At 37.3% G+C, this 18,879-nt stretch overlaps 2 protein-coding genes across 3 annotated transcripts in view; one reads left to right on the forward strand and one right to left on the reverse strand.

Moving 5' to 3' along the window:
• The window catches only part of LOC136829740 (tRNA (32-2'-O)-methyltransferase regulator THADA-like), a 305,236-nt gene extending 287,575 nt beyond the window's left edge, over window positions 1–17,661 (reverse strand). The window contains exon 1 of the mRNA XM_067088559.1: window positions 17,398–17,661. The gene's annotated coding sequence lies outside the window, so the exon portion shown is untranslated. The remainder of the gene's footprint in view (window positions 1–17,397) is intronic.
• LOC136829741 (growth/differentiation factor 10-like) overlaps window positions 1–18,879 on the forward strand; it is a 296,934-nt gene that overhangs the window by 257,823 nt on the left and 20,232 nt on the right. For both annotated transcript variants that reach the window (XM_067088561.1, XM_067088560.1), the window contains exon 2: window positions 18,540–18,760. In XM_067088561.1, the coding sequence (XP_066944662.1) occupies window positions 18,540–18,760 (221 nt within the window). The remainder of the gene's footprint in view (window positions 1–18,539; window positions 18,761–18,879) is intronic.

An 18,879-nucleotide genomic window follows, 5' to 3' on the forward strand; every position in this document is an offset into this window, starting at 1 on the left:
GAGAGAGAGAGAGAGAGAGAGAGAGAGAAATTGTAATTGCAACTATTTATCCTATCTTAATTTTTGTATCTGTTCTAGAGACATTTTCACATTTATGAGAACATACTATTTATGAGAACATACCACTAGATACCGAGAGAGAGAGAGAGAGAGAGAGAGAGAGAGAGAGATTCGTATTTGTAGGTAACTATTTATCCTATACTATATTTTGTAACTATTCTTAAGATATTTTTGAATACTATTTATAAGAACATACCCACTAGATATGCAGAGAGAGAGAGAGAGAGAGAGAGAGAGAGAGAGAGAGAGAGAGAGAGAGAGAGAGAGAGAGATTCGTATTTTTAAATAACTATTTATCCTTTCCTATCTTTTGTAACTATTCTTAAGGTATTTTAGAATACTATTTATAAGAAAAAATCTTCATACCCGCTGAGAGAGAGAGAGAGAGAGAGAGAGAGAGAGAGAGAGAGAGAGAGAGAGAGAGAGAGACTCGCAATTGCTGATAACTATTTCTTATCTTTTTTATCTATTCCCCCTATCACTTTCAATAGTTTTTTTACACGTGTAAGTTCCATTAAGCTCTATTTTCGGCTCGTCATGCATTAATGATTGCTAAGTTTAAATGATAACAATTATTAAAAAAAATAATAATTACAGAGGTAAATAAAAGTCTATGCATAACCTACCATTACTTTATAAATACTGTCACAACATGAATTAATATAAAAAAAAAGCGAGTATTACATATTCTCATGTATACAGGCTTCTTTAAAAAAATCTAATCCGCAAATTCCTTTAGTTCCGTATACACTGTCTCTCAAAGGCATACGCCTTATGTGTATATGTATATATATATATATATATATATATATATATATATATATATATATATATATATATACATATACACATATGCAAAACACAAGTCTGCCTTTAATAAAATACAAGCAGATTTCGAAACGCTCGGCTAACTACCCTTGAAGATCATTTAATCATTTAAAGGGAAGGCAGGTTTTTTTTCCACAAGCAAAAAAGTGCCTTCAAGATATAAGAAAAAAAAAAAGCACGAGCAAAAAGCACCGCCGATAATCCATTCATCTGTATTCATCCCTTCTCCTATATTCATTAGTCTTTCGAGACAATATTTTAGGGCCGGGAGATGATCTTTTTTTCTTCTTCTTCTTCTTCTTCTTCTTTATCCTTTACTTGTTCTTCTTCTTTATCTTTACGTTCTTCTTCTTCTTCTTCTTCTTTTTATCCTTTTCTTCTTCTTCTTCTTTATCCTTGACTTGCTCTACTTCTTCTTCTTTATCTTCTTCTTCTTCATTTTCTTATTCTTTATCCTTTTCTTCTTGTTATTCTTCTTCTTTATTCTTCTTCTTCTCCTTCTTCTTCTTCTTCTTCTTCTTTATCCTTTACTTGTTCTTCTTCTTTATCCTTTACTTGTTCTTCTTCTTCTTCTTCTTCTTTTTATCCTTTTCTTCTTCTTCTTCTTTATCCTTTACTTGCTCTACTTCTTCCTCTTTATCTTCTTCTTCTTCATTTTCTTATTCTTTATCCTTTTCTTCTTGTTATTCTTCTTCTTCTTCTTCTTCTTCTTCTTCTTCTTCTTCTTCTTCTTCTTCACGTATACACCTCTATTCTTCATTCTTTTCTTCAAATGTCATCATCGAGGATTCCGCTTTTAACTTCTAACAAACCCAGTTATATTTGATTTTGATTCTAACAAAATTTATGCCGTCAAGTCCTTGGCTGGGGCACTTCCGGCCACTCAGCCCTCAAGGCTGTGAAAAGAGGGAGTTCGAGAGGTTGGACAGCGAGATGAAAGAGCTCCAGTAAATAAAACAAGAGATGAAGTACAGGGATCTGAAGGAGGGAACCGTGAGAAAACCCCAACGTTGCACTGAGAAGTAATAGTTAGAGGGGCTGGACAGCAAGATTTGAAAAAAAATAAGCCGGAATGGGGGTAAAGTAAAAGGCTAAAAAAAGATGGCACAGCTAGGGACCGGAGAGACGCTACAAACCCCCTATAGTAGGGCCTACAGTGCACCACGTGAGGTGCACTGAAAGCACTACCCACCTGCGGGGGGGGTCCCCAATTCGGTGTTCCCTTCAAGGAATAATATACCAAAGTGGGTATCAATAGACGTATATAGATTCAATTGCAAGATATATCATTATGGCAATTCGTCATTTAAATGTCAGCTGAGGAAACCTTCAATTTCTGGCTCACATCAGGATCGAACCCAGGTCTTTCCATTGAACCTGGTACGCAAGGCAGTTAGCCTGCCCAGGGAAAGCCTTAGGTACAGTGGTACTCAGGTTCCAACTCCTTTTATGACTTGTGTGGCTGGGTTGGCAGCGGTCATGTCTTTCAATTGAAAGACCTGGGTTCGATCCTGATGTGAGTCAGAAATTTATTTCTGTTCCACACGTGACTGTGTGTTGATTATTTGTGTGTATATATATATATATATATATATATATATATATATATATATATATATATGTATATTTATTATATATATATATATACATATATATATATATATATATTCAATATATTAATTCCCCTAAAAGAAGGCAACTCCTCAGATACGTCAACATAACTGTCACACAAGATCAAGAGCTTCATAAACCTGCACAAAAGGCTCACCAGCATAGTGTCTACCCATCCAAGACGAGAAGAAAATTACCAATAAATGAAGTAGCAGCCTCTCTGGAAACCAAGGGAGAAAGGGCCGTCTAGTAAAGTGGTTGTGGACCCCTTGGTGGGAGGAAATGCCACCTGAATGGGAGGGGAGACTCTTAAAACTACTTTCCACTCCTGTGGGATGTCAGGAATTAAAATATAGCTGTCTCGTCTCCCTGATAGGAAGGAGGAAGGTTCAGGGTATGGGGCCTTATTGTCCAAAAGGAGAACTATGAGAAAATTAATACAATTTAAAGATATATAAATACACACACGAACACAAAAATAAATGTACATAATAATACATATATATATATATATATATATATATATATATATATATATATATATATATATATAAATATAAATATAAATATATATATATATATATATATATATATATATATATATATATATATATATAAATATAAATATAAATATATATTATATATATATATATATATATAAATATAAATATATATATGTATATATATATATATATATATATATATATATATATATATATATAAGACAATATAATGGATATATAGGCTATATATATATATAAAATATAATTATATTTTATATATATATAATGCATAGGCCTACAGGCCATTATATTGTCTTATATATATATATATATATATATATATATATATATATATATATATATATATATATATATATATATATATATTTATATTTATATTTATATATATATATATATTTATATTTATATTTATATTTATATATATATATATATATATATATATATATATATATTTATATTTATATTTATATATATATATATATATATATATATGTGTGTGTGTGTGTGTGTGTTTGCAGTGTGTGCGTACGGTACAATACAAGACAAAACCTAAACCACATCACAACACCGTAGAAAACCTGCGTATCTGCGTATCTGTGCGTGCTTGGAATCATTAACTCACAGCAACGTGAAAAAAATAAAGATGAACAGAGAGAGAGAGAGAGAGAGAGAGAGAGAGAGAGAGAGAGAGAGAGAGAGAGAGAGAGAAGACGAGATATAAGACGCGGTGTGGGGACAAGCAGGGAACGGGAGTGGTGGGGTGGTGGTGGTGGGGTTATCCAGACAGGAGGGGGTGGGGAGGGAGGGGGAGATTAAGGTGGGGACCCTCCCACCATAACTCACATGATTGAAGGGAGAGACTCCTAATGGGAAAATCTTAACAAATGGTGAGTACTCAGACGTGGAAGCAAGAAGGATGAGAGAGAGAGAGAGAGAGAGAGAGAGAGAGAGAGAGAGAGAGAGAGAGAGAGAGAGAGAGGTTCGTCATTTTAAGTATATAACTATTTATCCTATCCTATCTTTTGTAACTATTCTTAAATATTTTCGAATACTATTTATAAAAAAAATACCCACTAGTTCTGTGTTGACAAGAGAGAGAGAGAGAGAGAGAGAGCTAGAGAGAGAGAGAAGAGAGAGAGAGAGAGAGAGATAGAAATTCATTTCTCGGTATAATGTTTTTCCAGTAATAACTGTATTTATCATATCTTATAAAATAAGTCTTTTGTAATTATTCTTGAGTTATTTTCTAAATACTACTTATAAAAAAAAAATCTTCATACCCACTAGATGGAGAGAGAGAGAGAGAGAGAGAGAGAGAGAGAGAGAGGGAGAGAGAGAGAGAGAGAGAGATTTGTGATTTTAAGTATATAACTATTTATGCTATCCCATCTTTTGTAACTATTCTTAAGATATTTTCGAATACTATTTATAACAAAATATCTTCATACCCACTAGATGAGAGAGAGAGAGAGAGAGAGAGAGAGAGAGAGAGAGAGAGAGAGAGAGAGAGAGAGAGAGGAGAGAGAGAGAGAGAGATTCGTAATTTTAAGTACATAACTATTTATCCTATCCTATCTTTTGTAACTATCCTTGAATTACTTTCGAATACTATTTATATGGAAAAATCTTCATACCCACTGGATAGGGTAGAGAGAGAGAGAGAGAGAGAGAGAGAGAGAGAGAGAGAGAGAGAGAGAGAGAGAGAGAGAGAGACTAATAACTCTCATAGCCTTGGACAGGAAATGGTTTAATCTGTCAAATTATATAAATTAGCTACACTACTATGTTCTGGTTCATCCAGCGAGGTAGCATATAATTTCCATCCTGGTAACGACGGTATGACTGATATGGGAACGACATTCGTTCCCTGGGAGAGAGAGAGAGAGAGAGAGAGAGAGAGAGAGAGAGAGAGAGAGAGAGAGAGAGAGAGTGTAATGCTGTAGCATATCCACCTATCATTCTATACTTATAACTTACTCTATACATACAACATTTCATTTAATGATTAACATCCAATTAAAACTGAAGCATCTGAAGCATCCCTCTCTGTTTTGATCTCTTGATCTCTCTCTCTCTCTCTCTCTCTCTCTCTCTCTCTCTCTCTCTCTCTCAATAGACTCCTTCGATTTCCTCGAGTCAAAAACCGATAAAAATCAAAAGATATGTTATATCGTATGACGATCAAAGCCAGCTAGCTCCCGGCCTATCATCGCTGATTATTGATTGGGTATAATCATCATTCCGGGGAATGCAACATCTTTATCATTTTATCTCTTCCTTTTTTTTTAGTTCTTTTCGCATCACTTTTCGTTTATTTTTTTGTGCTAGCTTTACTGTGTAGTGTTTATTTATAGTCTGTCGTTTCATTATAATACTTATTTTATTTATTTTTCAAAGTCTGTTTACAGTGATATCTTTTGTTCTCAATATAATACAGTTTATCCATCTCTAATTCTCTTCACCTTAACATCTGTCTTGAACTTTTTATTTTTTTCTATTTTCCCATTTCCTTTCTTCTTCCATGTTGCTTCACTTCTAGTTAGTACTTCCTTTTCTTTTTGTCCCTTCAAATTTCTTTAAACTATTTATCCTAATGTTTCCTGATTTAGATCCTAATGTCTGGGAGTTTTTATTGACGATCTTTCAGACCTGCCAAGGGCCTACAGTCTCTACGAGCCAAATCCTTGTGTGATCTGAAAACTGAATTTGCGTGTATATTTGTGTATATATATTCATATATGTGTATACATATATATTAATAATATATATATATATATATATATATATATATATATATATATATATATATATATATATATATATATATATATATTTCATTCGAGTCCTTTCTACGTTTAGCGTGAACGAGGGGGCGGGTTTCCCTCAGTTATTTTGGGGGAGAGTGGCTGCTGTCACTACTAACATACTATTACTTGTTATATTTTGCATTTGTTAATTTTTTACGCAAGATTATATATGAGAGAGAGAGAGAGAGAGAGAGAGAGAGAGAGAGAGAGAGAGAGAGAGAGAGAGAGAGAGAGTCTCATCATAAGCCCATGAATGGCTTTACTGAGATGAATATTACCTCGTTCAACACCATTCATCACTGTTCTGCTGCTACCCACAATGATCGACTAACAACCAGGTATCTAATTCACTAACCAGGTATATAATTCACTAACACTGGTCCCTCAATTTGTGAGCCGAGTGGAAAAACTCTGTGAAAAATGATGAAGGATGTAAAGAGAGAGAGAGAGAGAGAGAAAAAGAGAGAGAAAAAATAAACAAACACCAAATGTAAGAACCATTTTACGGTACCTCGGCCTAACTCCGTTCGAGGGCTCGCCATGACCAATTTAAAAGGCAGATTGAAATACTGTCTGATGACGAAGCTTGAAATAATATCTACAGTTTAGGTTTACTTAGACACTCACATCCTCGAACCAATGCTGCCCTAAAATGGAAGACTGCAGTGTCTGCAAAAATACAAAACTGAGAAAAATGGTAGATACTGCAGTTTTCCCTTGCCTTACTGCTGATTTTGCAGATACTGCAAATGGGACCCCCTAAATAAAACAGTGAAGAATCATTCTGAAACTGCAGTAACTTGTGCACTAGTGTTTCACGAGCCCAATAGGTGGCATATCTCAATTTCGAAATTTTGCAGGTACTGCAGTTTTCCATTTTAGGGCAAAACGGATGATCAATTTTTCCCCCAACGATCCCAGGACCTCAGGAAGTTTGACATTGTTATGTATCACTAATTTTACATACATTAAAAGTGTACCATTATCATAAAATATATCGGTATTAGCCTATAAGAGAAGATCCAGATGGCAGGTCCTGGTCCTAAAACATGGAGCCCACCTCGAACACAATCAGGTGAAAATGGAAATAAAATGAGAGTGGAAAACAGAAGCAGAGAGCGAATTCCACACTTGGCAGCAGAGGTAAAGAAGTGGTCATTTATTCTTACTGTCAACTGAAAATTTATTGAGACTATTATATATTTTATATAAAAAAATTAATAATGAATGCTACACCAAAACATAAAATGGCCTAAGACGCTTTCAAATTTTATGAAAATGGTTAAAACGTAATTTTTTTTTATATATTCAATATCTAAAGGAAGAAAAAAGTTAAAACTTTTATCGAACTAATCAGCGGAACATTCTTTACCCAATATGACAAGTACATAGCCTTGGATTCTCATACAAATATCAAAAATCATTCCTTGCTTACATATAACCTTCTGCGCATTTTCATTCTACCAACTACTCAAGCAAAGTCTACGGTAATATAAGAGAAAGTCAGATATAAACATTCGTGAACAAATCACTGAATCGTTTCGCATCCCAAGTTCTTCGAAAATAAACGATAAATAACAAATAATAATAAAAACACTTAACCACAAATTCTCTTTTACGCGATTCGCATCTAATTTCACCCGGGTTTCCCTGGCTTCCAATTTCGTACGGGTGCAATCCGAGTATCAGATGCCCACACACCCACCCACCCGAAAGCGCTCTTCTCCCCTTCTCCGTTTCCACCCAGCGACATCTGGCAACTATAGCATCTCTGCACGAATATACTCACCCCCACCAGCCACAGATCTACCACCCACCACCTTCACACAGGTAGTAGAAGCCCCTCGTCCCTGTAAATTACACCTTCTGTGAGGCTCTGGTCTTGGTTACAAAGGCTTCCATTTTGGGATAAACGGGGATTCTGGGTGTGAGTCACGTGACTATTTCTCAAGTAGACTTCCAACGAAAACTTGGTACAAGTATGAAGTCTGACCTTGACCACTACTGACCTTGAATGACACAGAATATTGCTCCCGTTTTCTGTTATATCCAAAGGCTGTCGTTAGAGAATGGCCGGAAATATCAGCTAGGCTGTCTAGCTTCACAAACCTGCAAGTTCCGTTTTGCTCTAGCCTACCTATTTATGGGTAGCTCAGAATCGTAACACATTTTGCCTTTTCACTATTTAAGGTTAAAATCCCAAGCAATTAGTCATCTAATATGTAATAACATCATCGAATTTGTAACATTTACATACAAGCCTTGTATAAAACAATGACCTCATCCAAACACCTTATATTTGTACTGGGTAAGATTATTTTATTAGCAAACTACCACCAAACCTTCATTGTTAATAACCGAAAGTTGTTCGTCTGAAGCAGATCAGCCAACGAATGATTTCACCAAATCCCGACAAATTCCGTTAACCCATTCTCGAGATATTTTGTTGACACAGAGTCACAAGTGAAAATGATACTGTCTTCCAATTTTACAAAGAGTAATGATAAGCAACAAATTCACAGCCCTCCAAAAACCTTACCAGCTGTGGATTATCCTTCAACTCGTTTCAATCAGTCTTGCTAACAAATTTACATCAAAAGCCAAAATACTATTGCGTAAATATATCGATAAGTTTAGGGGATTCTTCTAACGTTAAAAATTTCTTTTCATTTCTAATAAGTATTCGGACAGGTACGATGAAGATAATAAACAAACAGTAAAATAAGAAGATCGGCCTTTCATACACGACCAGCCTTTGAACAAAATTTCACGAAATCACATCTGTAAATTTTTTAGTAATAAAAAACAAATGTACCAAATGCCACCAAAATCTGGGGCTTAATCCTTGATCACTGGCCAATAGTTACAAAATTTACAGCTAGTTAGGACTCGAGGTTCTAGGCAACCCTTTAACATACACACACACATACACACATATATATATATATATATATATATATATATATATATATATATATATATATATCAAATCAACTAAACAAACGCATACAAAGATCGCATCGATACCAAAATTTGCGGGACTAGTCTTTGAGCTGCAGCCAATAACTCTATAAATTTTCAAGATACTCCGTCAATGAAAATGCAAGAAAAAAAACATTCACAAAAACGGAAGGGGGTAAAGATACCCACCTTGCGTGGAGAGATCCGAATGTTCTGTTCATGAACGCCTCGCGGCAATGTATTCTCATCAGAGGATCAACCTTCACCTGACCACAGGTAAGGATGATGTAAAATGGACTCTAAGCTTCAGGAAAATAAGATCTGTTTTTCCTTCTCCCATCAGGCAAAAAAAAAAATTAAAAGGGGGGAGGGCGTGGTTCAAAATCTTTTCTGACAGGTAGTTGAAATAGTCATCTTTATGCACTCCTGACGTAGAGATGAATTTGCAAAGCAATTTGTTTCGTTTCTGCGAGATGAAATTCCTTGCCCAATCAACTCGGCTCAAAACAATGACAGGAAATTGAAATTGTCTCAAGTGTTGCCGGGTGAAAACTTTGACAAAATGGTACTTCGCGTGTTTTGGAGTGTTAAAAAGTAAATTCAAATGTAAATTGGATTTGCTCTTCAAATTCTAACAAGATTATACTCTCATATACAAATATGAATATACATACACGTACAAATACATACATACATACATATATACACACACACACACACACACACATATATATATATATATATATATATATATATATATATATATATATATATATATATATATATATATATAATCACTGGCAGGTTCACTACCATGATCCTGGGATCAATTTCAAAGTTAGCATCCACTGGGCCTCTTGGCTTACGCAATAAATTACATATCGGGCACTTGAAATTACAACCTCACGCCAACCCTCTAGAAAGGCACATTGAAAAGAGGAGAAGAAGTATTAAGAGATAGGAAAGAGGTAAGAACTAGCAACCTCAGAAAGGAGGGTTCTCAACCCCTCTAGAAGGCTGCTTGCAAGATAGGGTGAATGACAGTGTTCGTAAGGGGGCAAGCACATTGGCTTCTGTGAAAAAGAGGTTACACTGTTTTTCACACAGAATCCACAATTTAGATGATAGGAATAGGTAATATTAATATTATTATTATTATTATTATTATTATTATTATTATTATTACGAGCTTGTTGGCGAACGTTATGCGCGCTGGAACCCGGGGCTGCTGTCTCCCCTACCCTCCTGATACCCTACCTACCCTGCCCCCACCCGGGGCAGACAAACAGGTTTGCAGGAGGAGGGTGGATGTCTCGCTTACTTTTCCGTTCCCCTACCTTCCCTGCCCCCACCTAGGGGGGACAAACTAGTTTGCAAGGGGTGGGTGGCTGTGTCATGTCTCCCCTACTGTCAACCGGGGAGGGCCAACAAGATCCACTTGGATTATTATTATTATTATTATTATTATTATTATTATTATTATTATTATTATTATTATATTTCCAAACCCTTTACCACATAAACGCACACAGACCCAACCATCCACTTCTAATTTCCTTTTCTCTCTCTCTCTCTCTCTCTCTCTCTCTCTCTCGATAAGACCTAATCAGGTGGAGGGATTGCAGCAACGAGAACCCAATCTCTGACAGAGGGATAAGAGAAGACCGATCTCGTGGAGATTAATCTCGTGATCACTCTTTCAGTTCTCATCAGACACGTTAATAAAAGGAATTCATCAAGTATTACGGTGTTTCGCTCTGGGTTGGGGCCTTTCTCTCTCTCTCTCGCTCTCTCATACACACACACACACACACACACACACACACACACACTACACACACTCACACTCTCTCTCTCTCTCTCTCTCTCTCTCTCTCTCAAACACACACACACATTCTCTCACTCTCTCAAATACACACACTCTCACTCTCTCTCTCTCTCTCTCTCTCTCTCTCTCTCTCAAACACACACACAGTTTCTCGGTCTCTCTCTCTCTCTCTCTCTCTCTCTCTCTCTCTCTCTCTCTCTCTTTGGGCTCAGTGGTGATAGTGATAGAGTGCTATGCACACAAGCAAGGCGACTCACGTTTGATACAAAACGAGGAAAGAACGATCTGGGCCCTTTCCTTAAAAACCTAGGATTCTAATACTGACGTTAGCCGTAAATTATGTACTCATTAGTTACTCAACTGCTGTGGGTAGCACTTGGGATTGTAAACAGTGAAGTGATAAAAATGAAGAGATGACTGATATATATATATATATATATATATATATATATATATATATATATATATATATATATATATATATATATATATATGTATATATATATATATGTGTGTGTGTGTGTGTATATGTATATATGTATAAAAATATATGAAATTACTTCAGAACTTAACATAAACACAAGGAATGAGACTGCAAACTTCACGGCCCTGTCCTGAAAATACGAAATCTAACCCATCGAGTTCACAGCAGCTTCCTCAAATCCAGAGAGAAGAAATCAACCAACAAATACTATTTTCAGAACCTTAGACGCTACCCACTCGGCCACCGATTGGCACCTTGATCAAACTGACTGACGAAAGCCAAGAGACAGTCTTCAAAGGACACACTCAAATGTCACGACACAGTTTCATCAAGCGTTATAATCAATCATTCACTACAAGAGTTGTGAAATAACTCGCTACTGATCTCCTGATCCAGTGAGATTGATGAGAGAACAACTTCAGAAGTCAGTTTTATTTTACCCTCAAAGTTCAGGATTTTTTCTGACCAATTTTTAAATCTTTTTTCGGGTTTTTCTTCTAAAATGAAAGAATAACATTTAACCAATGGCCTTTTTCTTTAATTTTTTTATAAAAGATATTTGCTTTTTAATCTCTATTGCAAAGACTGGTAAAGCAAAACCTGCTCTTTTCGATTTTTCTTCTGAAATTAAAAAAAAAAATCTACAATTAATCCAAACCTCTTTTTTGTTTACTATAAGAATTTACTTTTAACATCTATTTTTTGAACACTCGAGGAATACGAGACCTTTGTTTATCTGCTCTTAAGGAATTCCTACTAAACCTTTTTTCTGGTTATCCAAAAACAGTTTGGTTTTTTGGTTTTCATCACTATTTTTCTAGCGACACAATTCCTGACATATCTAAATGAACGTCATGATTAGAAGAAGAAGAAGAATATAGAATTTAGGCCAAAGGCCAAGCGCTGGGACCTATGAAGTCATTCAGCGCTGGAAAGGGAAATTGAGAGTAGAAAGGTTTGAAAGGTGTAACCGGAGGAAAACCTCAAAGCAGTTGCACTGTGAAATAATTGTTAGAGAGGGTGGATAGCAAGATGGAAGAAAGATAATATGAATGGTGGTACGATAAAAGGAATGAAAGGGGTTGCAGCTGGGGGCAGAAGGGGATGCTGCAGAGAACCTTAAGTCATGCCTACAGTGTGCCTCATGAAGCGCACTGATGGCAATACCCCTCAAGGGAAAACTTTCATTATGGGGGTTTAGCTGTGTGAAAAGGTATGCTTGACAAGACACGCTGACAGACAAACAGACAAAGATGATTAAACTAGAGAAACTTTACTCTTTATCAGTAGGGGATTAATAATAGCGGTATGTTATCTATCTACAATAATAAGATCCGAGCAGATCTTGTTTGTCTTCCCCTGGGTGACAGTAGGGAAGACATGACACAGCCACCCGCCCCCTGCAAACTGGTTTGTCCACCCCGGGTGGAGGCGGGGTAGGTAGGGGAACGGGAGGGTAGGGGAGACATCCACCCTCCTCCTGCAAATCTATTTGTCCACCCCGGGTGGAAGCAGGGTAAGAGGGCAACAGGAGGGTAGGGGAGACATCCATCCTCCTCCTGCAAACCTGTTTGTCCGCCCTGGGTGGGGGCGGGTAGGTAGGGGATCGGAAGGGTAGAGGAGACATCCACCCACCCCCTGCAAACCTGTTTGTCCGAACTGGGTGGGGGCGGGGTAGGTAGAGGATCAGGAGGATAGGGGAGATAGCAATGCCGGGTTCCAGCGCACGTAGCGCACGCCAACAGGCTCATTATTAATAAAATGCTATCCCACCAACCATTCATTCTACAATAAAAGGCAGAGACCTTTCCTGACCTCTGACCTTCTCCCTGACCCATTCTGTTGACCTGCCTCACCTCCCATCAAAGATTGGATACTTAACAACCATCTCCCATTACCCGGAATTTCACCTCATGGCCCCCCAGGGGAGCACGAATGTTATTCGTGACTATTAAATTAAGACCTGTGGTCAGGTGATTCTCTCTCTCTCTCTCTCTCTCTCTCTCTCTCTCTCTCTCTCTCTCTCTCTCTCTCTCTCTCTCAGAAAGGGTTTTCAGTAGAGTACAGCTTCGTGTTTTGTATAGAATAGGTTCTACAGAACGACAAATACACAAAAAAATTTAAAGAAGCTAAAGGGTGATAACATATGTAGTGCAACCTTACATCCCTCTATGCCTGGCTATGACCCACTACAGTCGACTAACTACCTACCATGTACATAACTAAACCGCTAGGATCAACGGAAGCACTAAAGAACATCGTATGAAAAAAGGAATATTCAAGGAAAGAAAAACAATATAAAAAGAAGAAATAACTAAAAATTATACATTTATAAACAATGAAGATTCACAAACCATTACGATAAGTTTTTATCTATTGTTTAAGTGTTCGAACACACGCTTGTATCATCCATTTTCTTTAACCAAAACCATCCCCACAATAACAGTCTAGCAGCATAAACAACAAAGCTAAAAGAAATGAAACGCCCGAAAGAAAACGGGAAAATAAAAAATAACGAAATAAATAAAGTACGGAAAAAATAACAATGTCGAACTTTCAATTGTTTCCGAAGTTAAATGGCAGACCGACAGCGTCAGCCAACAGGTGCGACCACTACCTTGCTCCGGGCAGACGAGATTGGCCGCCGAAAATTATCCCCGCCAATGAAAGCGTGCACGCAATTCGACCGTCGTGGCACGAATTTATTTGCTTGCTTGTTCTCGTAAGACACTGCACTGACAAACAGACCCATTCTCAATTTCTCTGTGTCTCATTCTAATCCTTAATGGAATGGAATGGAATATAGAGTTTTGGCCAAAGGCCGAGCGCTGGGATCTATGAGGTCATTCAGTGCTGAAAGGAAAACTGAGAGTGAAAGGTTTGAAAGGTGTAACAGGAGGAAAACCTCGCAGTTGTACTATGAAACAACTGTTGGGAGAGGGTGGAAAGTACGATGGAAGAAAGAGAATATGAATGGAGGTACGGTAAAAGAAATGAAAGGAGTTGCAGCTAGGGGCCGAAGGGACACTGCAAAAAACCTTAAGTAATGCCTACAGTGCACCGAATGAGGCGCACTGACGGCAATACCCTGCTACGGAGGAAATTCTCTATTTCTCTAAGTCTCATTCTAATCCCTTCTGGTATTTTCCAACGATGTAAATATAAATAATCTAACATCATAACGTATATTTATACCTCAAAATAAACAGCTTAATCTAGGGAATTCAGTCCCAGACGCCCCCTCCCCTCTACAAACCCCCGTTTTCCACTCTGGATATCACGAGAGAACTGCGCTTATTTTCAACCTACAGAATACGGCATATTTCTAGCATGTCTCGGACAGATTCGTGTGTCCCAAAATACCAGTTCTTTGATTTACAAGTTTCTGGAACCAGAATTATCAAGTAAACGTGTGGAAGTCTGGTACGTATACGTATCTGAGACTAGCCCGTAACCTGATATCCAAGACACATGGCCCACTAAAATCTGATATCTATAACCCCGCTTGGACACGCACAGTCTTTAAACATGATATCGCAGAAAATGAAAAGAATAATAAATATTTACATTTTCTCTTGATTTTTACAGAATTTTGTTCCTATTCCTATAACCAGTTTTGTTTTCTCATTCATAACCCAGTGTTTTTGTGACACTCTCCTTAGCAGATAAGAGAGACTGGTTTAGATTTATGAGTAAAGCAAATTGATTTGTCTGCTCTGAACCATCAGCATCATTGTACTTCTGTTGACCTTAAACCTGAATTATGTATTTGATAGTTGGTCAACTGTGGTGGATTGCAGCCAAAGTGCTGAAAGGTATAGGGCAAACAAACTCATCCCAAAAGACTTGTGACTAGCAACCTGTGGAGCCATCCCCTTAAAATGAAAAGCTAAATTAAGTTCAACCTGCTGATTTTCTAGTAACACTGCGAGGATGACTCGTTAGCCCACCCCTTTTTCCTATCTAGCTACAGGCCACAAAGTCAACTAACTGTCAAGTCAATCATTCATTTATTTTCTCAAAAAAACAGCGGTCATATTAACAGAGAGTCAAATATGTTTAGTTCTTTTAACTTGCATTTTTATTTAATCTGCTTATTTTGTCTCTTTTACACACACCAGTATGAGTAGCCTATTTAGTGGAAACTAGCTGAGCATATTAATTCCCCTCTTGGTTTGCTGCATAAAAGTTATACAATTACCAATAATAAAACTTCTGAGAGTCTATACAATCACTATTTCATTAACATGAACAGAGGAAGACACTTTACCCATTTGCTTCCCCTCTACTTGAGAAATGAATGTTAACCCGGTGTAAACATAGCATAGAACAGAAAATTTAAAATTAAATTTTATAATCTTGGAAAGGAAAAAAAATAAGGAGAAGCATGAGGAATCTACTATACACACAGTAAACAGAAGGCTTAGAGACTTGGTTTAAATTCTCAAAGTTTAAAACGTGCCTGGAACAAAACTCTTACCACTATTTTTCTCTTTGACAAAAAATTTCCCCAAAATGAGACACTAAAAATGCATAGTCATACCTAAGCATATCTGCGGCAGTAGTTTGCAAGAAGCCTAACCAGTAAAACTTGTAAAAGGCTCCACACACACACTTCACTAGTTTTATCTTGAACCTTTTACCATGAATTGTACCCCAACCACCCCATCCTAACCTAACACATCCCAGAGCGACATGTTCTAATAAACCTGTCCTGGGAAGCCATATTCATTCCCATGGCCTAATGTTCAGCATCAAAGAATCTTTAAGATAGCCAACCTGATCTTTTCTACTTAAACTGCATAACTTACATACTAATTAGTTTAGGCCTAGCCTAAGCAGTTTCATCAGCTGAGACCCATAAGCTAAAGGCTCTTTAAAACATCGCTTTCAAATAAAGAATATTTGTTACATTAAGTATGTAGTTTTATAAGAGTACTTCAGGGCCAAGCCATATGCTTAACTATCTGTTAGTCTAGCTTGCTGGAGGCCCTCAGTTAGCTTTGTTTAGGTATTTTGGAGTTGGCAGATTTTAATTTCTTGGAAAGTTAACTTCTTCATTAGAAGTGAATTTAACAGAGTGCAGTTTACCATCTAAATCATAAAGACTATGACCATGTAAACCGAGCTATGATAAAACTGGCAACTGCCAATTTAATTCTGACAATAATAATCCTAGGCTAGGATTAGGCCTAATATCCTAAAATTGAGCACAATACATTGCATGCACATGGAGATTAAGATGCTATAATACAATATGATTAAATTTTAATATTACGCGCAACATAATTTCTTGATTTATTAGTAATGGAATAGACACCCATCTTAACATTTTAAAAAAGGTTTCTCTTATGTCATCATATTCACTAATTACTACTAAGAGAAATATTCCGAATAAAAATCAGCAAAAGACATTCTTGCATATCTGTATGATTTGTAGACTCTGGGTAAGGTTAGGCTGGAGGTAGTGCTAGGACCAAACACCCTCCTGTAGGCCAGTTAGCCTAAGGTTAAGTCAGGATGCATTCCTAGTGAAATATGGTATATATATTAATTTTCTGGTGTATTTCCACGGCTTATTTCAATGAGGTTTACATATTAATGAAAAAAATTCATCGGAAAGTTTTTGGTAAAACTATACAACAGCTCCACACGGCCTATTACCACGGAAACTGATTTTTCCTGTACTTTTAGTGTTGCTGATGAAGGAGGTGGCGGTGTTTATTGTCAGTCAATTATTATTACCCTCGTATCTATCAAACATGGTTGGAAACCCTTAGGGAACCCAGGGTTTTGGGTGGGGGAAATCGCTGGGAGAAAGAACGGACTGCCACGTTGTTATGGGGTGGTTCCACACATGCGTAAGTCGTCAGGGAGCCATATGTTCAAGAAGGGATTGGCTAAGGAAACCTATTATAAAAACTATACATACCCTTACCTAACCTAACTTAGTAGGCCTTGTTACTTAGCTGGGGTGCTCTGCCCCCCGGTCCCCCACGCAAAGGACACGCCACTTTTTAACAAAAGCTCCCCTATAACACTGCGCATGCGCGTTAGCATTCCAGGATGGCCAGCATACAACTTCCGAGGATAATTACAGGTTCATTACAGTCAGCCGATAAAAAATAACGGTAAATTCTTGATAAGCAACCAAAATAGCCTACAATAGAAAAAGTCGATTTTCAAAGTAATACCCCATGCGGAGGTATGTTTAGTTCTACCATAACATTACAATACATCTGCAATAAATTGATTTATTGTAAATGAGCTTCTACTTTTTTGAGTAGAACTAACCTGTGTTCCAGTAGATCATTGCATTACGCCTAAGCTATCCTTGGCTCCTACAAAAACTACAGAACCGGCGTAGATATCATGAAAATAAACTTGTAGTTTTGTACCTTTCTGTATTCATATACACCTTGAACCAGCCCAATTTAATTAACACACACTAACATTATCTGTCACAAAAGTAGGAGCTTAAACTCAGTTGTAAAATTCGATACTTTTCACCCACGTCAAAAGAACACATTATCAGGGAGTATTTAACACAGAGTAAACAACACTTCTTCTTCTTCTTCCTCTACTTAATAGACCAAGCCGCCAGACTGTAAGGGGGACAGGAAAATCTTGAATTTTGACTGAACGTAGTTGTATTTTCTGGTTTTCTTGCGATGAGCAAATAGAATGGAAGAAATTAAAAAAAAAACACGTAGGAGTTTGGAGCTGTGGTCTCATAAACATGTTATCGAAACAACGGCATATTGGGAGAGAAACTATGGTTTCAATATGACCTAGGACACTGTAGCCTAGTCTCCGTAACCCAAGATGAATACTATATGTAACAATAAAAAAGGGCTCTTCTTATGAGCCAAATGTGCTAATGTGAGGCACGCCCAAAAATAAACTTAAATGATGGATTCTCATTGTAAAACAGAGGAGTGTTGACACTTCATTCTGCCAGCCTGATATTTTGAAGAAATATAATGCAGTTACATTGTATATAATAATTCTTTAAAAACATTTTGTTAGGCTGTTATAATTTGATGTAGTTACAAGAGGATTTTATTTTATACCAGCGTAAGTTGTTCCAGCTTAGTGTAGGTTACATAGCCTACTGCAAAAAAAAACTCAGCAGTATAACACACACATTGCATATAAGTACACACACACACACACAGATATATATATATATATATATATATATATATATATAGAGAGAGAGAGAGAGAGAGAGAGAGAGAGAGAGAGAGAGAGAGAGAGAGAAAATGTAATATTCACAAACATGATTAATTGCATAGATAACGACAACTGTAAACAATTGCATCTCTGCGCACCCAATCATTTTAGCGTGTCGTAGCGCCCAAGCTAATCTTTAGACGAGAGCTTCTGACGCCAGAAGACTAACCCAACTCCTTCCTCTTCTTCTTCTTTCCCAGACGACGACGAAGACATGCTGCTCTACAACGTATCCGCCGTAGCCAGGGAGCAAGTCCTAGGGGCGTGGCTTCATCTCAGGGGAAGCTCCGGCAAGAGCCGCCTGGCCCCTCGCCTCAGGCCCTCCAGGATATTAGTCTACCTCTTTCCCGAAGTCTCCGGTAGCAGGTACCCGAGGCAGCCCGCTCCCGTCATGACGCATACTCTGGGTCCCCACCAGCAGGTAAAGAGAGTTTCTTATTGTTGAGTTTGTGTTGGCCTTATGCCAGCCATAACATAGGCGTTTATTCCTTCGACAGCCTGAAGAGATTTTGAATTTATATGTAACTAAGGAGGGAGGGT

Source organism: Macrobrachium rosenbergii, chromosome 45, assembly GCF_040412425.1.
Source record: "Macrobrachium rosenbergii isolate ZJJX-2024 chromosome 45, ASM4041242v1, whole genome shotgun sequence".
Taxonomy (NCBI): domain Eukaryota; kingdom Metazoa; phylum Arthropoda; class Malacostraca; order Decapoda; family Palaemonidae; genus Macrobrachium; species Macrobrachium rosenbergii.